At 34.8% G+C, this 24,594-nt stretch overlaps 1 protein-coding gene across 1 annotated transcript in view; it reads right to left on the bottom strand.

The window, feature by feature from the left end:
• Window positions 1–2,039: 2,039 nt before the first annotated feature.
• The window catches only part of myof (myoferlin), a 39,326-nt gene continuing 16,771 nt past the window's right edge, over window positions 2,040–24,594 (bottom strand). The window contains exons 20-55 of the mRNA XM_067368919.1: window positions 24,405–24,582; window positions 24,185–24,309; window positions 21,692–21,801; window positions 21,335–21,527; window positions 20,938–21,093; window positions 20,711–20,842; window positions 20,458–20,621; window positions 19,268–19,382; window positions 18,955–19,057; window positions 17,647–17,786; window positions 17,394–17,564; window positions 17,199–17,301; window positions 17,019–17,096; window positions 16,731–16,912; window positions 16,309–16,467; window positions 16,118–16,219; window positions 15,763–15,924; window positions 15,424–15,589; window positions 12,014–12,090; window positions 11,848–11,904; window positions 11,041–11,049; window positions 10,809–10,907; window positions 10,354–10,482; window positions 9,635–9,790; window positions 9,425–9,516; window positions 9,167–9,337; window positions 8,931–9,079; window positions 8,696–8,835; window positions 8,507–8,595; window positions 8,336–8,431; window positions 6,152–6,293; window positions 5,972–6,071; window positions 5,686–5,873; window positions 2,800–2,909; window positions 2,544–2,691; window positions 2,040–2,445 (exon numbers count right to left, since the gene is read on the bottom strand). Coding sequence (XP_067225020.1) covers window positions 2,407–2,445; window positions 2,544–2,691; window positions 2,800–2,909; window positions 5,686–5,873; window positions 5,972–6,071; window positions 6,152–6,293; window positions 8,336–8,431; window positions 8,507–8,595; window positions 8,696–8,835; window positions 8,931–9,079; window positions 9,167–9,337; window positions 9,425–9,516; window positions 9,635–9,790; window positions 10,354–10,482; window positions 10,809–10,907; window positions 11,041–11,049; window positions 11,848–11,904; window positions 12,014–12,090; window positions 15,424–15,589; window positions 15,763–15,924; window positions 16,118–16,219; window positions 16,309–16,467; window positions 16,731–16,912; window positions 17,019–17,096; window positions 17,199–17,301; window positions 17,394–17,564; window positions 17,647–17,786; window positions 18,955–19,057; window positions 19,268–19,382; window positions 20,458–20,621; window positions 20,711–20,842; window positions 20,938–21,093; window positions 21,335–21,527; window positions 21,692–21,801; window positions 24,185–24,309; window positions 24,405–24,582 — 4,530 coding nt within the window. The 3' untranslated portion in view covers window positions 2,040–2,406. The remainder of the gene's footprint in view (window positions 2,446–2,543; window positions 2,692–2,799; window positions 2,910–5,685; window positions 5,874–5,971; window positions 6,072–6,151; window positions 6,294–8,335; window positions 8,432–8,506; window positions 8,596–8,695; window positions 8,836–8,930; window positions 9,080–9,166; window positions 9,338–9,424; window positions 9,517–9,634; window positions 9,791–10,353; window positions 10,483–10,808; window positions 10,908–11,040; window positions 11,050–11,847; window positions 11,905–12,013; window positions 12,091–15,423; window positions 15,590–15,762; window positions 15,925–16,117; window positions 16,220–16,308; window positions 16,468–16,730; window positions 16,913–17,018; window positions 17,097–17,198; window positions 17,302–17,393; window positions 17,565–17,646; window positions 17,787–18,954; window positions 19,058–19,267; window positions 19,383–20,457; window positions 20,622–20,710; window positions 20,843–20,937; window positions 21,094–21,334; window positions 21,528–21,691; window positions 21,802–24,184; window positions 24,310–24,404; window positions 24,583–24,594) is intronic.

Here is a 24,594-nt window from a genome sequence, read left to right as displayed (position 1 = left end):
AAATATGCACTAATTTGCATACATTTCTAGAACAAAAATCTGAATATTGGATGAAGTCAGGTTCAAAATTCTTGTTTATTTTTTTTTAACATATTAAATTAAAAGGTTTTTACAGAGGGAATTTTGGATATCTCTTTTTATCACTCCATAAATCAGAAAATACTATCAACAACAGCCAGAAAAAAAAAAGAAAAGAAAAAAAATCTACATTTTTTTAGGAACAAAATGTTGCATAAAATCTAATTATATATCAACAAATCCCTCTGTAAAATCCTTCAGAATATAGATAGGAATAAAACTGTGAAGTTTAATGTATATAAGTTCTGCTGAAGTGGTGATTTCTGACTCAGAATACAATGTGCCAGTTACTCCAAAAGAATTTGCCATAGTTATGGGAGCCATACCAACAGGAATCTGTATGCTTTTTAAGAATTACACTCTACATCAGTAGTATAACTACTACTTTCCCTGAGCCAATAGACACTACTATAGGTAAAATATGTTTTTCAGGAAAAAAAAGGCAGAAACAAGAAAGTTAGATTAGTTTCTTGAAGATATTATCTCGATGTCTCCTGCAATCTTTTACTGGAATAATTTATTTAAAAATTTAAAATGGAAAAAGATTTGGTCTTTACAACAAAAATATTTTCTTACCAATAAAATAAAAGAAGTGTCTTTCAAAATAATAAATAAATTTTACCCTGCTAAATATGTTATGATTAAATATAAAACCATTGATACAAGATGCTCATTTTGCCAAGTGAACACAGAAACTGTCTATTTAGATCATGTTTCTATACTGAACTACTATGGAAAGATATTGAAACATTTGTTAAAGTTAATATCCAACAAGATATATCTGTAACTTTTAAAGATATTATTTTTGGCCTCTTTAATTCTGATTCTAATAAAAACAAAGCTTGTTTTGTTATAAATTTAAATTATTTTCTTGGCAAATTCTATATCCATAAATGTAATTTACATTTATGGATATAGAATTTGCCAAGAAAATAAACAACAAACACTAACAACAAACCAATTTTTCTTGTTTTTTTTTTTTAAGAATTTAAAATGTACCTTAACACTATTTCATGCTTCAAAACATACCTAACCAGCATATGCTGGGTTTTTTTCAACAGGGCAGTCCTGCTTTGAACAACCAGCCCAAAAGTAAGATGGATTGATCCTTGATAGCAAAACATGCCATTCAGTTAAATTTTCCTCATTGAAAAGTACTTTAGGAAGGCATGTGCAAATCATGCACACAAGATAAAAGTTCCAGTTTTATCTGTAGCTGAATAAATTGTCTAAACTCTAAGTCACTTAATATTAACTTCTTGTTTATTGAACGGTTTTATGAACTCAACATCACATTTTCAATGATGTGGAAGTTTGGAAAAACAGCACCTGTGCCATATTTATTAACTATGTAATGATATTAATATTTAAAAATCAAGAACTTGTACAGGGACATATAACAAATAATATAATGTATTTTTTTTTTATACTTTAAGAATGTTTTTTTCACTGATAAAATATATCATGTTTGTGTCCCATTTTCATGGATAAAGTAAACTGAACTAGGGCTGTAGAACGATTAATCACGATTAATTGCGTACAAAATAAAAGTTTGAGTTTGCCTAATATATGTGGGTGCACTGTGTATTTATTATGTATATATAAATACAAACACATCCATGTATATATTTGAGAAATATTTACAAGTATATGTATTTATTTATATTTTTATATAATTTATATTATATATAAATACATTTTTTGTATATAAATAACATATTTCTCTTAAATATATACATTTGTGTGTATTTATATATACATATTATTTACACATTACCAGTGGCGTTACTCACACATATTATGCAAACTCAAACTTTTATTTTGTATGCGATTAATCGTGATTAATCGTTTGACAGCCCTAAACTGAACATGACAGTTTATCATCATCAAAATGGTAAAATAAAGTCTAACTGAAGTTTCTGAAAACAAATGGACGCAATTTAAACAAACATATGTCTTTATTTAACATTTTTATATTTTTAACCAAGAAACTTTAAAATGATCTGAGAATATAATACAATAAAAGATTTTCACAATAGAGAACACTTTGTGGTTTGTGTACAAATGTTTCCAAATGTCAGAGAAACCTGAACCAAAAAGTGAAAATTCATGATTACATTTAATAATGGTGCAAAGAGTGATTAATTGTAAACAACCACATGAAAAATTAACCACAACAAAACAAACTGTATTAATTAACTGTATTAATGGTGTGTATATCATTAAGAAAATGAACCATTTTGTATAACTGCTTTCACTGTGTGAAACCCTGATCACACCAATTACAATCACAGGGATAAAACAGAAAAAGCTGAACTCCTCTTGAACTCAATTGAAGGGTTTGACGATTTTCATGGAGATGTAGTTCTGGAAAAAAAAAAAAATAATAATAATTAGCATTGTACATCTCAAATGAAAAGTCTAACCATAAGCTTTGTGAAAGGATTGATGAAGTGCATCCTTACTGGTAAAGAATACAACAAGATCCCAATGAATAATAGTACTAAGATTAGCACAATCAGGCCGATGAACAGCCACTTAAATCTTCGCCACACTATGAACTTGCATGTCTTGCATGGATTTGAGAACCAAAAGAATGAGGTTTCAGGTCGCCTGAGAGGTTTAAAAAGAAGAAACAAATCTTGTGATGATCTTCTGTTAACACATATAACAATAAACATATTAAAAGCAATAAAAAAAAAATGTAAAAAAATCAATTACTTGGGAGGATCCAGTTTCGGATTCATATTGGGCTCATCTCTGCCTTTTCCAGCAGGTCTCTCATCCGCTTCCTTCTCGTTCACAATCTCCAAAGTCATCTCCACCTTTCCCTGAAACAACACATCAACAAAGCCCAATTAATCAAGCTTTAAGGAAAAAATGTCAACATGAAACGTCATTCAGAACCCATTTTATCAAAATATCATGCAATTCTAAGAGAAGCATATTTAAAGGGGTGCGGCAGGTGCAATGATATTACGCAGCGCCTCTCACAAATGTCTAACGGTCTAATCAGATCCAATGAACTATGCTAAGCTATGCTAAAAGTGGTACCACCAGACCTGGAGATCGGCTGAATGGATTCGAAAATGGTAAAACTCAACTGTTTAACTCTAGGGGAGGTGGAAAATGAGCCTATTTTCAAAAAAAAGGGAATTGTTCCTTTAACTCAGACTGAAAAGTCAAAAATGATTAAATAAGGATGCAATGCTAATACTATACTAGAAATTGCAGTTAAGGCATGACCAACGGACAATGAAATGCTCATTGGGTAAGCAGGGTCAGACAAAAATGGTGGAGAAGAAAAGACACATGTTAACTGCATAAGAACTAAGATCAATAAAAGCCTAAATTCAATCTGTTCATCATATAAAGAAATCATGTCTCTTCAGAAAATTTGGACTAAACCACTCATATGGATTTCCTTTACAATCGCTTTATGAACTTTTTGAAGCATCAAATTGATAGTTGTATAGCGGTCTATGGAGGGAGAGAAAGCTCTCAGATTTCATCAAAAAGATCTTCATTTGTGTTCTGAAGATGAATGAACGTCTTGCGGGTTTGTAAAGACACGAGGGTTGGTAATTAATGAAAGACAAAACGCAATAAAGTTATCTTGCTTTCAGAGGCGGATGCCTGCTGTTTGAGAACACAGTCAAGTCAAGTCACCTTTATTTATATAGCGCTTTTTACAATGCAGATTATGTCAAAGCAGCTTTACATTGATAACTGATACATAAATTTTGGCTGCACAGCAGCTCTTAAAAGGTGATAGAGAGTATTTTTTAATCGACGGAGAATCCAAAGACTGCTAGTGAGTTTTTGAAATGGGGAACGCCTCCCAAAACGTGCACGAGTATCGAAACACGAGTGTTTACCACTGGCATTTGCTGTGTTGTGTTAGTGGATTCATTATGTCGGACTCACCGCAGGTAACTCATAATCTGCAGCTGTTACTCCTGTCTCCTGACAAAAACATTGCATGCGGCGCCTGTGGAGTGTGGAAAGTTACTGGAGCGCGCAGCCACGCTCGTCTCTCACAAGGAACGTCATGGCAGTGATTGACAAGCCAGGGGGCCAATCGTTTATGCGATGATCGCGTAAACGATTGGCTGACGTTTTTAAGGCCCTACCTCGTGCACAGATGATGTATATTAATATTATTACTTTCAGTGCACCTAGTAAATAGTCTTTTATCACTTAGTAAAGACAGTTTCATGTAATATTGCAAAAATGTATAAAACAAAACATCCTCTTTACCACCTTTAAGGAATAGTGTCAATGCAGGCAGATCAGAAGCACTGTTGAATAAATGTCAAGAATACTGTTGAATATCAAATGTCAAGTCAAATGTCAAGTGTCCCCAACTAAGCAAGCCAAAAGGCGACAGCGGCAAGGAACCCAAAGTCCAACGGGTGACATCAGGTGGCAAACAAGTGGCAAATAGGTGTTAAAATGGAGTGAAAAAAAACCATGGGAGAAACCAGGTTTAGTCAGGGGGCCATTTCTCCTCTGGCGAACAGTGCTTTGTTACGATTCAGGTTGCTATCATAAGTCTGATAGGATCGCAACAATCAAAGTATTTATTTCAGTTCCATCTAGTTGAGGATCGTATTCATCACGCCGGTATGGACGGTTTGTTGATGGTTTGTCCTCACAGTTTGTTGAGGAACTGTGCTACTGGCAGTCGTGCAAGACAGTTCTGGGACGTAATTATACTGAACCACTTTGACAACAGACTTTGCTTCAGCATTTCAGAACAACTAAAACATTTCAGATGCTGTGCAACGAGATCGGTCCGCTGGTTAGTACAGTCACGTCTTTTTTATGCGCATCAAGGAATTTATACGGTAAACGAGTTTCCATCGTTTCCATCCATTTATACGCATGTTTTCTTAACAGATAAAAAGTTTCAGACTCAGTTGAGCATATACGGTTTTTAATGTGCATTTTTGAATTTACTGTATGCTCATTTTGGAGTTTCAGTGCAGAGTTTTATATGCAATATCCCAAAATGCACATAAAAATAGGTGGATGGAAACATAGCTAGTGATTTAGAACAAATGGAGGGGAACAAAAACAGAAAGAAACTGAAAAGGAACAGGGAGCACCTTCTGCCCAATCCCCTGAAGCAAAATGTTGTTGGGTACAGGTAAGAAAGTGGTTCTCTATTTTACCATAATGCTGTGTAAAGAGTAGACAAAGAAAGATAAAATTCTCTGTGATGAACCTGTTCTTACAATAACTGTTTTGTTAATAACCCTCTGTTGATCTGACTGTCTGTTGGCAGGGATACAAAGATGCTTAAAACATAAGTTTAAATTTTCCCCAGAGCAGTCAAAAATCCAAAATGTGCTTAAAAAAAAAACGTAATTTTCTCAGTCCAGGTAACACAGAGAAAGAGTAAACATTGTTCATTTACATATACTTCCAACATTGCAACAATACAAAGCGGGTTGAAAATTGGCATACCAAAAAAAAAAAATAAATAATAATGTTAATATCCATTGGAATTTGACTGGATCATGGACAATTAATGTCATACTGCACCATACAGGGACACATAAAAAAAAGAAAGACAAAAGACATTGCATTAGCTGTACTTACACCAAGCTCCCTCTTCCCATCTTTATCCATGTAGCATGGCCACCATCCTCTAACTGACTTCTGGTCAAAAAGAGACTTGAATTGGTCTGATTTTGGATGCGTAGTTCCATCCGGCACCATCCTAAGGTCACATTTCTCTGGTGTTTTGGAAGGGTTGATGAGGTGGTGCAGATCAAGTTCAATAGCACCTGTAACACAAGTGAAATAATACACAAGAGGACCCAAAAATGTAAAGAAAAATAAAATTCCTAAGAGCTCAGAAAAGAGCTGCATACAGACATCTCACCTAGATAATCATCCAGTGAGAATTTGTCATTATCCCATATTTGAACAATCAGTTTGGGTGGGATTCTAAACTCTGATTTGTCAAGGTTCCAGAAGTGTTCCTTTTTAATGTAAAAGAAAAAGAATTTTTTAATACTTCCAAGTGCTCTTCATAACATATTAAACAGTCAATCTATATTACCTTTTTAGATACAAGACATAGCTGCTCCGCAGGTAGGTATTCAAATCCAAAGACAAACCTCCAGTTGAAATTTCCATCGCCATCTAAAGATCGATAATGGACGTCTGTTTTTTGCTTATTTTCTTCCATACCTGGCATCCAACTAATCAAAGACACAAATGCATGCATTATGACAAATGCTACAAAATTTATTAGTAAAACACATTAAAGTGCCCCATTACGCTTTTTCGGATATTACCTTTCATGTAGTGTGTAATACAGGTGTTTGTTAATATAAAAATTTCAAAGATCAAAGTGCACAATAAATGTAGTGTTATTCTCTCCAAAAAGAAATAACCAGTTCCTGAAATGAGTCATCAGTAATTCCAGCCTTACTTCCTGCTCAAACCTACAGCCTATGACCAGCCTATGGTCTTCAGTGGATGCAAATTGATATGGTAAAACTAACGGCATCGTTACTGTTCATATCACTGTGCATACAAGCACTGAGGAAGCCTCCAGAGATTAAATTTAGACATGGTAATGGGTGTTTCATTTTCAACAAACGCTGTAAGAAACAGACCAATTACAACAGCCTGGGCCATCTGACCAATCAGAGCAGAGAAGGCTCTCAGAAAGGAGGATTTTAGAGAGACAGAGTTCTTGACTGAACCGTTTGACATTGTGAGAAAAGAGGTGATGCTGCAATGTACAGTACAGTCCAAAAGTTTGGAACCACTAAGATTTTTAATGTTTTTAAAAGAAGTTTCGTCTGCTCACCAAGGCTACATTTATTTAATTAAAAATACAGTAAAAACAGTAATATTGTGAAATATTATTACAATTTAAAATAACTTTTTTCTATTTGAATATATTTCAAAAAGTAATTTATTCCTGTGATGGCAAAGCTGAATTTTCAGCATCGTTACTCCAGTCTTCAGTGTCACATGATCCTTCAGAAATCATTCTAATATGCTGATCTGCTGCTCAAGAAACATTTAATGTGTACAATTGTACAAAATATTTGTGTACAATATTTTTTTTCAGGATTATTTGATGAATAGAAAGTTCAAAAGAACAGTGTTTATCTGAAATCTAATCTTTTGTAACATTATATACATTATATACATTATATACATTTGATTGATTTAATGTATCCTTGCTGAATAAAAGTATTCATTTCTTTAATTTCTTTTCAAAAAAATAAAAATAAAAATTCTTACTGACCCCAAACTTTTGAACGGTAGTGTATAATGCTACAGAAGCTTTGTATTTCAGATAAATACTGTTCTTTTAAACTTTCTATTCATCAAGGAATCCTGAAAAAAGTACACAACTGTTTTCAACATTGAAAATAATCATAAATGTTTATTGAGCAGCAAATCAGCATATTAGAATGATTTCTGAAGGATCATGTGACACTGAAGACTGGAGTAACGATGCTGAAAATTCAGCTTTGCATCACAGGAATAAATTACTTTGTCAAATATATTTAAATAGTACACACTTATTTTAAATTGTAATAATATTTCACAATATTACTGTTTTTTACTGTATTTTTAATTAAATAAATGTAGCCTTGGTGAGCAGACAAAACTTCTTTTAAAAACATTAAAAATCTTAGTGGTTCCAAACTTTTGGACTGTACTGTATATTGGGAAAAATAGTGTTTTTTGATCTTGGATGCATGTAACTATGAACTCATTTGCAGACATTTCCATAACAAAAGATAAACAAAAGATAAAGCCAGGTTCAAAATTTTTGTTTAATTTTGTTTACATATTAAAAGGTTTTTATGTAGTGGATTCTTATCTCTTTTTTATCACTCCATAAAACAGAAGATACGGTCAACGGCTAGAAAAATAAAAATCACCATGTTTTTAGGAAATAAATGGTAAATAAATCCGACAGCAAATGATAAATGAACAAGACCCTCTGTAAAAACCTTCAGAAAATAGAAAGGAACAAAACTGTAAAGTTTTGTGTAAGTGCTACTGAACTGGAGAGTTCTTTAAAGATATGGACCTGTTATTGAAATCTACAGACATTACTGAAAAAAAAAACAAAAAAAAAAAACACTTAAATGTGTATTTTGGCTGTTTTCTTTCTGCTAGTCTGAAATAACACATCTTAAAGCCTAAAATCTAAACAATGGTTTTGCCTGTAGTGTCTTGTCTTGAGAGACAGCAAAGATATTTTACATACCCCTTTACATAGACGTCACTCATATTTTCACCAGTAATGCTGGTTTCATCTAACACTACGTCAGTCGTGTTCCAAACGATGACGCGCAGAAAGTACCTGATAAAAAGAATGAATGTGAGTCTATCATCAATCAACATAAAAGCATAGCTGAAAGTACCAGTTTATTCTCACTTTTTTGCTTTGCGTGGCGATATGTCAAAAGGAGGTCCAGGAGGCCCAAGGCTTTTGGGGAAAATGTCAACCCACATCTGGAGTTTTCCCTATAAAACAGATAAAGCAGTGTTTTGAGCTTTCTTTCAAACAAAAAAGGGGTCTATAAAGTGTATCACAGGACGAAGCAGCTAGTGAGCAGCATCACACCTGCGGGAGAGTCGGTTGGAAGCTACTGTAAAGAGTTCTGGTTTCAACATGCTCCGGAACCAGGCCTTGAGTTCGGAGGACGTGCAGAGCGATCCGTTCACTTGGTGGACCAAGGTGTTCGTGAATTTTCTGGTTCGCTTCTAAAATGCATACATATATTTTATAATATAATACATTAACAGTTTGTCAAGCCACCATAATAGTTTTCAGAAGAACAAATATCACTTTAACTCACCAAAGTCAGAGAGGTAATACAATCGGCCACCAAAGGATAAAGTGTTTCCATTGTCTTCACTTCTAGGTGGACTCAATCCTTTCAAACGGGCATGATGTTCAAGAATCTGAGATGGTTTGTTTTGATCGCGCCACTGGTTTGGTCCAGAACTATTTAATAAATAATACATTAGTTAATTAATGTTGTCCTCAAAGAAAATACTAACTTTGTATTAAATTATATTGTATGGGTCTCACATGCAGTATGTCTGGGCTAAACCACAATAAGAACCAAAGTGAGAAAGGAAGCGGTTTTCCAAGTCAATCACCGTCTCCCCAACTTTCTCATCACGGCTGAGCAAATCGAAGTCATAGACGGCAATTTTCAGGTCTTTGTCTTGTGGGAGGAAGCATGTCATTTCAAACATTCTGTTGAGTGACAGAAAACGGTTCTCAGTCAGTCCTCTTCGACAGTCTGAATGCATGATAAACTCTCTGATAAATCTCTGGCATTACCTTCCAAACACTGGGTTAAGAGTGTACGGTATATAGTTGTCTCTGTCATCAACAGACTTTTTCCCCAAAGAGATTTTGATGTATGGGTCACACTGAAAAAGAAAAGGAGCTTTGCTTTTTCTTTTTACTTAAAAGGAATTCAACAAATTGAGCAATTGAAACTCAAAATTAGTTCTCAGGTTTTCTAAAATGCTGAACGATAAAAAGTACTTTGCCATTGTTGTCTTTGGGTTGCAGGTCGATAGCTTGAACTACGTAGATTCTGACCACACACTCCTGAGAGACGCTTTCGGGCAGCTCTCTGAACTGACGTGGCGGAGGAGCCACCCCTGGATCATCTGGCAATGGGTAGACCTTAAACGAGCCCTGAAAACAATCAATTAGAATGATTGGAATTAGAATCAGCATAAGCACATTAGAATGATTTCTGAAGGAACATGTGACACTGAAGATTCAAGTAATGGCTACTGAAAAAAAAAAAAATAAAATAAAATAAAAATTATATATATATATATATATATATATATATATATATATATATATATATATATATATATATATATATATATATATATATATATATATTATATTATATTATATTATATTATATTATTATATTATATATACACACACACACACACACACACACACACACACTTTGTTTTACTTTTAATAAGAGACTTTTCAAAAACATTAAATAATAATATTTTAATTAAATAATTAAATACATTTTAATTATTCATATAATTATATAATTTCATTTAATAACATGTTACACAACCAAGACCAGAAAAAATACAAGTCAACATGAAATGCTGTTTTCAAATGCGTAATGCGACATTTCCAATTGATACGGAATACTCAACAAAAATGTAGGGTGTTAAGTACCGAATCCATTCATTTTTAGACCAAATTAATACAAATCTTGCCTTGAATTCCCCAACTACAGCAGGATCATCATCGTCACTTTCATTTTTGCCACGTTGCAATTTGAAGGTTTTGCAGAAATCTGTAAGACCCATGAATTCCTTGACATTTTCAAGCTCATGGTCATACACCTATGAAAACCAACAGAAAAGAACATGTTTACAATTACTAAATAATATAGGAGCTTCAGTAAAAATTAACTTTTGTTGATTCAAGTATTCTGAAGTCATACAATAGCTTTGTGTGAGTAACACACCAAAATTTAAGCTGTTATTCAGTGAAAATCTTTCTCTCCAAAGTGAGTTGTTAACCGCTCATCCAGATCACTAAATCAGTTAACTTAAGGTTAGAATACACTACACGATTTACAGTCTGGACAAGTTGATTCTAGTTGCCGAAAGTCAGAGCCAGATTTAGGCATTTATTAAATGTAATATTAAATAAATATTCAACTCACTTTCAATTTGTCATAACCTTTGTCAAGGTATGGGCGGCATTTCTCACTCTCTCCAACTGAAGCATAAAACTTACTCCACCAATCAACAGTCTCTTTTTCCTATAAGGTTAAAAAATAGACAGTTTCATCCTCATGATAGAGCCAATATAGACATATGATAAATTTAAGAGCATTATCCAAGACCAAACTTAGCTTAAGTGGAAAGTGTGTAAATTTAAATCACAGAACTCACCTTCTCACGCTGTTGAAACACCAGGAAATGTGCAAACAGACACAAAAAAAAAAAAAAAAAAAAAAAAAAAAAAAAAAGAGTTAAGATTTGTTAAGATGAATTATTATTATGTAATGTTTCAGTCTAATCTCAACTTTATCACTATAACTTGTAACAATTTAAAAGAAATTATTTTTTTCAAAAATGTAAACTTGTAAACTGAATGTAAACATAAGTAATAAATGTAATACTTTAAATTTACTACTACTTAAAGCCTCCATTATTAAAATGCCTTTAGTACACACAAGGGAGTTCATTTTAAATTAATCAATAGATAAAGTTAGTTAATAAATGTAAAGTTGATTTGCTTATGAATGCAGACATTCAAATTTTGAATTCAGAAAGGCAGTAGAGAAACGGATTGTTTAAACGGCACACTTCAATGAATTTTAGTATGATTTCATATATAGAAGGTCAGCTGTACAAACATCGCCTGAAAGGGAAATGAAATTGATCATTCTGAGCACAACATATTGATTAGATATTCCCTCTATTTAGCCCATTTCTAATTACAGAAGTACAAGATTTCATACAATCAGCCTGAGCATATAGGTATAAGGGATTAGGGAAAATTAAATGATTGTGTTGAAATATGTAATTTCAGTGCCTCTAGTGGCACCAAACAGAATCTGTTTTCTGATCAGCCAGCCAGGCATAACCACACTGGCATCGGTTTGGTACTTTTTTGCTGAAATTACACACTTCAACCTTTAACCCAGAATTAACTTTAATTACATTTTGATTTAAGTGCCTTATTACTATACATACTTGAAGTTGACTAGCAGTGCCCATTTTGTCAACAGCAGCTGAGATGCCATACATATACTGAAATTCACAAAGTTAAAAATCACCATTACATAGTTTTTCTCTCACAAGGTGAGGCTCAAGTTCCTAAACCTACAAACTACAAAGCCAAATGACTTGGCACCAGTACCTGAGCTTCTAGAAGTTGCTGTCTGCCATCGTCAATGTTTACATGGAGGTCTCTTGGACCAGCTGCCATCAAAGACACTGTAAGAATGCAAATATTCTTTCAAATTTTTTAAATCAGCAGTAAGGCGACTTTTGGAGAGACATAATATCAATCACAATTTAGTATGCAAATAGAAGATATTCCATCACACTTCAGCAGATATATTACACGCATACACACACACACACACACACACACACACACACAAACACACTAATGTCCCAGTTACACTTAATGTTGTCACATTTTCCTAGTTAAATCTGCAGTCCATAAGTTTTGCCTCTGTCACCATCTCTGTTTGAAACCTGCAATTGCAGTTATTTGCGGAATTATCATCTTTACGTGGGTTGTGCATCAGCACGGCTCCTCAGCATGGATAAATCTAATGCTAGGGCTGGACAATAATTCAATATCAATATATATCGCGATATAATTTTTTTCGATAACGGTGATATGATTTTTAAACACATTTCCGGTATTTCGATATATACATTACAACATTTCTCACTTACTTGAGGCGCAGCCGTTAGAAAGAGCAGAACGCGATTGGCTATTTGAGTGATGACGTACACCACAGACACGCTGCCATCAGCGTATCTATTGGTTAATATGGTTTGTTTAAAATAGCAACGTGGAAAACAGACAGAGTTCAGATAATGTATGTTTCAGTCGATGGATGCACAAAACGTTACAACAACGATAATCAGAAAGCGTGGACAAAACAGTAACTCTTTGTAAACTGTTAACAGCGAGTGCCGTATGCTCTAATGTCCAGTCATTTACGCCGTCATCACCCGGGTGTTGATAGCGCGCGAGCGCAGGTGAGACCTGAACAGCACACGATGCTATCTGTTTAAACTAAACTCATTTAAGCTTTGCTGATTTAAACCTTCAAGAACAAGACGCGAAAGAGAACTCGCACGCGCTGTGAGAAGATTTGAGCGCACACACGCTTATTTCAGTCAGCGCGCAAATACTGACTTCTCTTTCACGTCTTGCGCTTCGGCGGACAAATTCATACAAAAATTACGTCAACATGCCCGTCTTGGCGAGTATCCTAGCAAACATAGTCGGTTATGTCTTAAGTGAACGTATAACAGTCGATAAAGACACATATACTGTGTAACAGTATATGTAGCTACTGGATCGTGCATGTCTTAAAAGGGAAAAAAAATATTCCTGCTGCCTGTTTTTAATGTTAAATCAAACAACAAATAACAAAGAAATCACTCACTGCTCTTGACTGAATAGTTTTTGTAACTTCAATAATGATTAATATTATTTATTTTATACAGTAAAGATAATATGCAGTGTTATTTTATATTTGATTTCTTTATCCATTCTGTACCTGAAAACTGCTGTTAGATACCTGAAAAGCACTGTTTATTTTATTTGAATATTTGCTTTATTGTACTTATTTGTGATGTACTTATTTGCTTGTAGTTTGATCATTTGTTCTTATTTTCTTTATTTTTATTTGACAGTAGTCAAATAAACAGTAGTTTTTAGGGTCACGGTTTCGGTACGTGCTAATAGCACATACCGAACTGTACCAAAACCGTGACCCTAAAACCGTGATACGAACCGAACCATGAGCAATTTGAACCATTGCACCCCTAGTGTCATCAACACTCAACAATGTTCCTGCCCCAGCAATGTGTTTTTGTTGTTTCTCACTGTTTTTTTTTCTGTTTACTTTTCATGATCTTTATCTTGGCTGAAGCACTTTTGTTTTAATCTATATTAAGGATAATAAAATCAGCCTACGTTATAGTTTAATGTTAAAGATATTAATATTACAAAAGTGAGTGAGTCTTATGTTTATTTTTTATGTTTGTATGAAGGCTAAATACAAATAAAAGCTGAACATAAATTTATTTGTACTGTTTTTATTTCTTAAATATTATATAGTTTTATAGGAAGAGATTTCATAGATTTGGCAAATTCATTTTTCAGACGTTGTGGCCGTTCTTGGCAGTTTTTCTGAGGCTATTATATATTTCATATCGATATCGGAATTATATCGTATCGACCGAAATTAAGAATTATATCGTGATATAAATTTTGGCCATATCGTCCAGCCCTATCTAATGCTTTGAGGAGAATGTGTGGCTGTCAGTCACCGCACAGGTTGATACTGTACTTCGGAATCAGAGATTGTAGTCTTAGAAGTATGACCAAAATAAGAATTTGGAAAATGTCATGTCAAATCAGCAACAAAAAAACAAAAAAAACAAACAATGATTAAATCTGACGATCACTTAGCTCATATCACATCCGTGTGATATGATAACGATCCAAATTATTATTATTATATATATATTATATAATTATTATATAAATGAGATTTTTTTCTCAAATTGTTAATATTAACAACATCAGCATAGCGTGACTACGTGTATTTAGTGTGTATTAGCGTAACCTGTAGATTTCAATTTCTGTACACAACTAATCCCGAAAGTTAATTTGTCATACCATACAATCCGTCAGCAAAATTATAAGTTTAATATATATATAGCCTACTAGCTGGAACTCTTATGTAAACAGATGCTCGAATTTCCTGTGGAAACCTACCAGTACCACTCAAATTACAAAACATTATTACAAGCTTACCATTGTGAACTGAGCTAAGGTAAGGAGATCATTTTGAACACTGTCCAAAATCAAACAAGCAATTACATAATCAGCCAATTTTTAACAAAAAAAAAAAAGAAAAAAGAAGAACCCACTGACAAACCATATACAACTGTATGCAAATAGAAGAAACAAAGACATTCAATCATTATATATATATATATATATATATATATATAAAATAATACTTTAATATATATAAAATACTTATAATTGGCTATGAAATACATTGTTGTGTCTGTGACCACTGATTTTATATACGTGGATATATATATTATAAGCAATCACATCCAATCATAGCGCGAATGAGGCATTGCATCCTGTCACATGGCTTTCCCCTATTCATTCACAATTACACCCCACCAAACCCACTGCACACTTTAGGGGATCTGTTAAAAGTCAATGGGCTCAGGAGAGGCACGAGAAAGGCGGCGTCCAGCTATAAGTTTACCTGCTGGTCTTGCTGCTGGACATTGTTACTTTGGAAAAACTAGTGATTTATACACGTTTTAATGTCACATTTAGTTATATTTGCATTGTTTTATTTTTGTAATATGGATTATTTTCTCATCCTTTTTTTTGCCAAAGTTTAATAGTTAGTGTTAAAAGGTTTACAACATACTCAATATTTAAAGAGAATGTTTAAAGAATATCAATATATCACATCACCTTATGCACATTGTAATTGTCTCTCCGTATATAAATCATATAAATAGAAAATGTAAAAGGGGATGTACCTTTTGAAGACATGGCAACTTCAGCTACTGTGACATAAGGGTCACATCGAAACTCTTCCAGGGTACATATAGTGCACTGACCCACCACAGGTTTCCGTCCAAAGGGTCTGTGGTCGATGACTTTCAGTACAATAGGGGGAGCATACATCTCTTCTTTGGGTAGAAGCTAAAGTTATAAAACAAGACACTGATGGTATATGGTCTATGGCCTCAAAAAGCATTTGGAAAATTAAACCACATTCAAATGTCATTGTATTAGACAGAAAAATATCAAAGCAAGTAGCATTTATTTTAAAGAATTAATATGCCTTTTCCCAACAGGTAGAGATGGATGCTCACCACTTTTAATAAGAGGACATTTCCTTGGAAATTAGGGCACTTCTTCATATTTTTGATGACAGCTGTCTGAACTCCCTCTCCTCCGCATTCTACCACCAAACTGGGTGACGTTACTGGAGCCAACTGATACGTCTTCATGTTACGCAATCCCCAAGCTAGAACCTGCAAATATCAAACATCAGTGTGTACATATTGCTGTCTGTGTGTATGTTTTAATTCAATAAATGGCCTTTTGGACTGGAGAGAAAGTTAATATAGTACATTATCTTGACAGATTAAATCAATTTTGATTCTTCGTGATATAACCTCGTTAAAACAACTCCCAAAAAGGACAACACACAGAGATGACACTGACCTCTATGGCAGTGAGCTGCACCACCGGTCGCACCCCTTGTGGAACCATATAGAGCTCCTCTCCTCGTTTAGGAGGAGCAAGGGGAAGTTCAGTGTCATTTCCCTAGAGTAGACAACATAAGAATTATCAAGCAGAATTTTTATTGGAAACACAGCAGCCATAATTGACCCAAATTCCATGAAGAACCATACCTTGGTCTTCAAAATGAGCTCTGCAGCCACTAGAACCTCCCCAGCAGGAGCATTTTTGTGCATCACAGGCTCCCAGAGGAGTTTAGGTGATTCATCCATGCCTGGATTCAACTTCACCAAAGGTACACATGTACTTCTGCCAAGCATTTCATCTTTACCCTAACAGTTGAACAAATTCAAATCATTCAGTGTTGTGGCACTTGCATTCTAAAAAGGAAAGTATATAGAAACGCTAATATTTGTTTGGTTAACAAGTACAAATTCTCTTTATATGTCATTAATTTTTTAAAAATTCACTTAATTATTCTTGTTGTAAATGGTGAACTATTTTTTTTAATTTAACAGGCATCCCGAGACACCTTGAGAAGCCAATGTTTTCAAATGTGTGAAGTAAAGTAAGGGTATAAATATATCAGACCAACCACTTGATCGCTGTCAAAGATTTCCATAACCACTCTAGGTGGATTCTGGGCGAGAGACTGGGGATCACCATAGATTTCCACATTTTTAAATATAAGAGTCTGATCCCATGTCGGGTTCAAGGTGCTTTTGATTGTTTCTGTTGTTTGACTGTGATGCAAGAAGGACACATGGACGTATGGATCTGCAATTTAAACCAATATGATTTTTAGTTATAATAAAAGCAGGGGAATTTTTCCAGATTATTGGAATTTAAAGACAAATCAGCAATATCAAATCTGCTATGAGACCTGAGAAGCTGTCTTTGTCCAGAGCAATAAGGTTTCTGGCCTGGTAAACATAGACTCTCAAGTGGTACGCATTGGATCCTGCAAGAAAGTCAAGCTTAACGTTAATAAAATGGATATTCTGAAAAAAAAAAATAAAAAAAATAAATGCCTTTCTGAAATCTCTGTCCTTAATGAACTCACGGTCAAATGTGCATGATACAGTTGGCGTATTTGCACCAAACTGCTTAACTGAAGCTTCTGTTTGGGTGCCTTTTTCATCACCTTTAGATTCCATGTCGACTCCCTGTCAAGCAAATCAACAGTGAAGAAATCATATGAAGAATATGTGGGCTATAAAAAGTATTAGGATAATATATAAGAAGCTTTGATTCTAACCAGAGTCCCCTCCAGTTTGAAAATGGCTGATGCTCCAACCCGATCAGCGGGTGCCATCTTCCTTCTCCAACGCCGCCGGCGGAACGTGTCAGAGGATCGCTGCTGCCTGTGAAACTTCCAGCCAATGAGTGAGGAGTATTCCCATTCTTCAGCATTTCCTATATCCTTCTTCTGCATGTCAGACAATTAGAAATACATTTTAAAAAAGGCACAAATGTAACAGAATTGTTTAAAATGCACAATATACACTTGCATCAGTGGTTGTTTTGACACCAGGAATCCTTTTGCGGGGTCGGATCATTCTTCTGCGACGATGAACATGGTACATCTTCTCAGCTGCCACCCAGGATTTGGGCTTATCATCAGGTGGAATTGTGACACCATATTCCCAACCTAAACTCACAAATACACATCATATAACTGCCAAACCAAAGCTTTAATTTGGATTACCTGAAAATTAAGATTCTGTCACTGTCATTTCAAACAGATGAGACTTTCTGTTGTGGATGCCATTTTTGATGCATCACATTTTTCACAATGAAAGAAAACCAGGGGCTGCAAGGCTCCAGAAAAAGGCAAAATATACCATAAAAGGCATCTTAAAGCGGTCCATTTGATTTGTGCACTAAATTCCAAATCTTCTGAAGCCATACAAGAGCACTGTGTGATGAACATATCCATATTTTTCATTGTGTAGTGATAATCTTCTCCTCTGACTAAGCTTTCATATATCATTTATGTTTGCCTATGTTCATATATAGAGCATGAAGATGCTTTGTGACAGATTTGACATTAACACCATTGGGTCACAGTGTACATTTACATACATATATGTTTTTTATATAATTAACTACAAAAAGTGTCAATCATCACAGTATGGAGTTGCTACTGCCAATAGTTACACAGACACACTGCTGTGAGAACATAAGCGGTATACTGCTGTGGCATGAATAGGTATATACAGGTGCTGGTCATATAATTTGAATATCGTGAAAAAGTTAATTTTATTATTGTAAATTATTTTAAAAAATGAAACTTTCATTTATACTAGATTCCCTACATGTAAAGTAAAACATTTCAAAAGGTTTTTTTTTTTTTAAATTGTTGATTACAGCATACAGCTCATGAAAGTCCAAAATCCAGTATCTCAAAATATTAGAATATTTACATTTGAGTTTCATTAAATGACCATCCCTACAGTATAAATTCCGGGTATCTCTTGTTCTTTGAAACCACACTAATGGGGAAGACTGCTGACTTGCAATGGTCCAGGAGACAATCATTGACACCCTCCACAAAGAGAGTAAGTCACAGATGGTCATTACTGAATGTGGTGCCTGTTTACAGTGTGATGTATCAAAGCATATTAAATGCAAACTTGACTAGAAGGAAGAAATTGGGTAGGCAAGGGTGCACAAGCAACAGGGATGACCACAAGCTTAAGAATACTGTCAAGTAAAGCGATTCAGACACTTGGGAGAGCTTCACAATGAGTCAAATGAAACAGTGGGCATGAAACACAAGTCAATATTTTTAGAACAAATGACAAAGATAGACTCACCTTTTTCATCGACAGCCCTGTTGCCATCAAAAGTCCAGTTATCCTCCCACTTCCAGCCAGGCGGGCATTCAATCTCTGTAGGGCCCAGAAGTTTTTCTCCATTCTTTAAATACCAAAAGGATAATAATGAGAAATGGAACGATTTTTAAGAGATTCTACAAACTTTTCTATCTTTCTTTCTTGGTTCTAAGATGATTGAGTACTAATGCTATAGATTCTCTTCAAATACAAATCATGGAGAAAAAATAAATAAATAAAATCTATGAACGTCTAGACATCTGATATGAAGCTAAAGTTTGGCAGATTCTTTTACCACATCAGTGTAAGGCACCGCTGCAATCTTCCATTCTCCTCCTGGGAATCGCGTTTCGTTCTCATAGACCTCATCCACAAACTCTGTGTGTCCAGCATCGGCCTCGGTCAGCAGACTACCCATTAACCCAAGAAAAATACAATTTAATGACTAAACTAGAACTATTTCTGAAGGAAATATGAGTGGTGGTTGTCCATGCAAAACTTGCCATTATGTAGCTAGGCGTTGTGGTAGGTTACCCAGGCATTGTTATATGGTAAAGGCTATACAGTAAAAAGTGTGGGACTAAAGTCCTGTTCAGACCAACACAAATGTTTGGTATGAAAATTTGGTCTGATATTCACGTGTTCAGACCAATGTTTTAAAAAAATAAAATAAATAAATAAATATTTGCATCTATTCGCATCAGTTTGGTCACTGCAGTGAAGTTGCATATTTAAAGCTAGTGACATGAGAACACAAACTGCATCGTCATGCAACTGACAGAAAGAAACAAATAAGAAACTCATTCGATTCCAGTTCTTTTTTTCTCGTCACGGGAATACAAATTTTGTATCATGTTCTAAAATAGAAGCAAATAAAGTGTGAGAGTATGCATGCATACAACTTACATGTGTCTTATTTCAATATGGCCCTTTGTGTAGATATTTAAAGATGGCTATCTTTAAGCATAACTTTTGATTTATATGAAATTGTAACAGTTTACAATAAGAGTCCATTTGTAAAAGTATTGCTCATTGTTAATTTCAAAATTTGCAAATACATTTTAAGTTGTATCTCTTAACATTAGTTAATGCACAATGAACTAACAAAAAATGATCAAGGAATAATATTAATATTTTTAATATTTAAAAATACAGTAATGGTTAAGTACTATTTTTCAATTTTTGTAATAAAGTTAAGCACTATTTTATGTGTTATGTTTGTTTTCATTCAGTTTCCATTTTAAAAAATGATCAGTTAATCAATCGGTTGTCAGTCAGTGTGGTCCAACCTAGTTATCGTTAAATCCATTTTAACAAATGTAAAAAGTTACCAACTGTCACATTAATGGATGCAAATGTTTGTGGCAGTCTGAACAGACACAGAAATGGCTATTCATTTAAATTATAATGTCTACTGCAATGAATTTTTGCAATTAAAAAAGATTTTTGCACCCTCAAAATTGTTGAGGGTGGTGGACAACTCACTTTTTCTCTGGATCAACAGACCAATCACCTTCCCACTCCCAGCCAACAGGGGGCATAAAGTACTCATGCTTCAGCTTAACTTTGCCTGTGACGTCAGAGAACTTGCTGCGATTTAGCAGACCGGTGGTGCCCCATTTTCCCAAAACCTGAGCCTGGTTCTCATACTAAAAAAAAAATAAAACTTTATTAGCTCCAAACTTATGACTGCATCTCTCCAGACCTCAAAGCATTAAAAAAAAAAAAAAATCTTTACCAGTTCTGCAAATACATTGAAAATCCCCTCAGCATAATGATTAAACTTCTTTTCTTCTGTTGCCAGCCCAAGCCACATGTTCACACGTATCTGGACAGGAATCTTCAAACCTTTTTTGATGTCCATGGGATACTGTTAGGAAACAGTCATCATGGGATAAAGCACATTTAATAAAGCAGTTTAAATATGATTTTTGCCTTGTGTTTGAAGAGCAGCATAGTACAAACCTGCATAAAGACAGTCTGAGTCTTCCCGCAGTATTGGCCACATGCCTGCTCACAGTAGGATGAATAGAGCACTTGATAGGCTGGGATGCGGGTGTATGCTACCCTCTTCTCTCCTCTCAACATCCAGATGATCACATCAGGCATGCTGTTCTGAGGCTTTGGAAAAAGATGATGATACAAATTATGTTTAAATGTGAATTAATTTAAGTCTGATTAACAAAAATTAGCACCTAAATTACAGCAAAAGGCAAAAAAAGGGGTAAATGAGAATGCACAACTGAATATCCACTATTGGTTTATATTCAGAATTGACTAATTAGTATGGATTAGTTTACAAAAAAGAAATCTCTGTGTATACCTAATTGCATCTCCATTCTTACACAAAATTAAAACATACCTCCTCTGCCAGTTGCTTGAGTTTGTCGAGCCAGCCTTCAATGATGCTCAAGCAATTATTAACATCTGTGGCCTCCTCAAACAAGTGTTTGGCCCCCTCCATGATGCTCTTCAGAGCACTGTCCCGCAACTTCTTTATCTGAATATCCAGGGTTGTGAGATTTGGCTTTCCCTCCAGGTCAGGAATTTTGATACTGAGGACACAGTTTGTATTTAGTTAAATCATGCATTACACAAAACACTTTCTCTTTACCCTACATACAAGAAAATCTCCCATATTTCAACAGACAACATTTAACAACGTATTGATGACTGCTGATCTAAAGTTGATCTAAATAGGATCTAAAGTGGACATTACCTGCTGATATCTTCCATTAACTGATTGATGAGCTTCAGCCAGATTTCTTCTAGTCTTGCATTTGTAGCTTTGGACAGCACTGCAGACTTTAATATATTGAGGTTTGTTTGCTGGAAAAGGAGGAATCGTATTAAGAAGTCTGGTGCACAAAGAATTATATTCACTTTTTTGGAAATTGATATTGATATTGCCATTTACCTGTTTCAATGTTGTTATTTGTTTCTTTTAAGTTAAAGCCATATATGCTTGAATGATTATGAAATTAAGTAACTGCAATACTTCCTTTATTTGTTATAAGATAAGATGACTAAGCAACAGTTGTGAAAGTTACGTTTTTGAGTTTGACATTTGTAACCAACCACAAAGGTCAACAATAAGGGTGAAGAGAGCATGTTGCAACCTCAAGCGGAGGTGAGCCAGACGAAGACTTCAGTGAAGAAGAGGAAGAGTGCTAAAGACAACATCGTAAGCGAAGAGGAAGGACATCCGGTTTAGTAAGCAAGAGATACAGAGATTTGAACGCCTACAACAGGAAAATTGGATCATACAAGGCATTGATCAATTGACGAGTTATATGAAGTTGTGATTTCCCAAAAAGTAGTATAAAAGTCATTCTACGTCATTCCCGAAAGACTCTCGCTACCCGCGAGACCTAGAGAAGGATCTAAAGGGGCTTTTGAGTTGAAAAAACCTGTGGTAGGGGACGCTCTACTATGGCAGGTAAAAAAGCCCAGAAAAAAAAAAATCCAGTAATATCTTGATTCAAGCTTATACTTGGGGAAACCACCAAGTAATAGCATGGGAGAAAAGGGCCTTAAAAGGGCAGAGTCCAGTGAGAGTCCAGAGTCCGGTTTAACGTTTGGTTGACCAATCAGCGGAAAGGGGCGTTTCATTCCTGCCCACATGTAGAGATCAAATATTCAAGTTGTTTATTCATTTTCTACCCCTGAACAAAATAAATAAATAAATAAATAAATAAATAAATAATTATATTATATTATATTATATTATATTATATTAATATATAATGAGCAAAGGTGTTTTTTTTCAATTAAAAGGAAAATGTGTCTTGCAATAACCTAGCACAATTGTAATGATGTAATAGATTCTTGAAAAAGGTGCTTGACATGTATGGTATACTACGGAGGTGTGGAAAAGTCAGAGCCCCAGAAAGGAATTGGTGGCCAAGGTTTTGCTACAGACCCAAATCCAAACCATTGGACACTGTAAAAAGTGTGAGAGTTGGGAGAGGACGTACCTTTATTTGTCCTCACACGGACAGATATCCAAAGGATATATCCAAAGACAGAGCACATGCCAGCATGAAATAACTATTGTGGCAAAGTTTTTACAGTACCTTACCACTGTTAAGCAGAGAACAGAAAATTGGCCCCAAAATGAAGTGTTAACGGATAGTTATAAGATGATTTGTTGAAGCCAAAAAAGGGAAAATTTTAGATCAAAATGTAAGATTAAGAAGTGTTAACGATTGAAATGGCAAGAAGGGGGTGTTTTGGAAGTTGATATTGCTATATAACAGTTGTGAAAGTCAGGTTTGAGTTTGATGTTTGTAACCAACCACAAAGGTTAACAATAAGGGTGAAGAGAGCATGTTGCAACTTCAAGCGGAGGTGAGCCAGACGAAGACTTCAGTGAAGAAGAGGAAGAGTGCTAGAAGACAACAGCGTAAGTGAAGAGGAAGGACATCCAGTTTAGAAAGCAAGAGATACAGAGACTGATACACCTAGAACAGGAAGATTGGATTATACAAGGCATTGTATATGTTATATGAAGTTGTAATTTTCCAAAAAGTAGTATAAAAGTCTGAAGAATAAAATGCCTCCTCAGATGCTGCCTGCATTCAGTGCAGAAGGACACCTGATACCCTATCGAGGGGCGCTTGACAGCATCTCCAATATTGCTGGATAAAGCTAGGTTAAAGAGCTTTTTAGCTTAAGCTGATTTAAGTTATATTTTGTTTTAATTGTTTGAATAAAAGAGGTATTTTTATTGTTACGACTGCCTTCCGTGAGACTTCACTGATTTTTATTTTAATATATTTTAAAAGTAAGTTATTCCTGTGATGGTAAAGCTGTATTTTCAGCATCATGACTCCAGTCTTCAGTGTCACATGATCCTACAGAAATCATTCTAATATTCTAATTTTCTGCTCAATAAACATTACTTATTATCAATGTTAAAAACAGTTGTGCTGCTTAATATTTCTGAGGAAACTGTGATGCATTTTATTCAGGATTAAAACGCATGCAAATAATAAACTTTAGTTATCGTGAAGAACTGCAATGTCAACCCTACCGCCACATTGCTAAACATGTGATGTAAATGCATGACGCATGCAACACATCGTAACTGCAACTGAGAGAATGTACACTATAGCACAACACTACAGATGGAGATAATTTAAACGTTCACAGTCTAAAATCGTGATGTCGCACACTCCAAATTTCATTGTCATACAAAACATTCACTTACCAAACGGTTAGATATATACAGAATGATGTTCAGTGAGTCTAACCGGTGATTAATATCCTCCCAAAAGGATGTAATGGAAACCACAGGCTTAGTGTTGCCCCATGGCAGGTAGTAGTAATTATTACCTGGAAGGACCAAAGAAAAAAACTCAATACCACACATCCTATTTTCATCACCTCAGTACCTTTAACAAACACCAATACTTCAAAATGTGCATCACCATCAAAAACAGCACAGGTGTACTGTGTGGTCGAAGCCAGAGGTTTGCACGTTAAGTCCATTTTGTTGCCATAGTTGCCGATGCTAACTTCAAACTGAATGGGCTCCCCGGGTTCTTGGATCATAGTGGCACTGTGAAACACTGCACACAGACAATACTTCCTTCTGCGCTGGTATTTCTATGCAAAGAA

Source organism: Chanodichthys erythropterus, chromosome 19, assembly GCF_024489055.1.
Source record: "Chanodichthys erythropterus isolate Z2021 chromosome 19, ASM2448905v1, whole genome shotgun sequence".
In the NCBI taxonomy this organism is placed as follows: domain Eukaryota; kingdom Metazoa; phylum Chordata; class Actinopteri; order Cypriniformes; family Xenocyprididae; genus Chanodichthys; species Chanodichthys erythropterus.
This window is presented reverse-complemented; position numbering and strand designations above follow the sequence as displayed.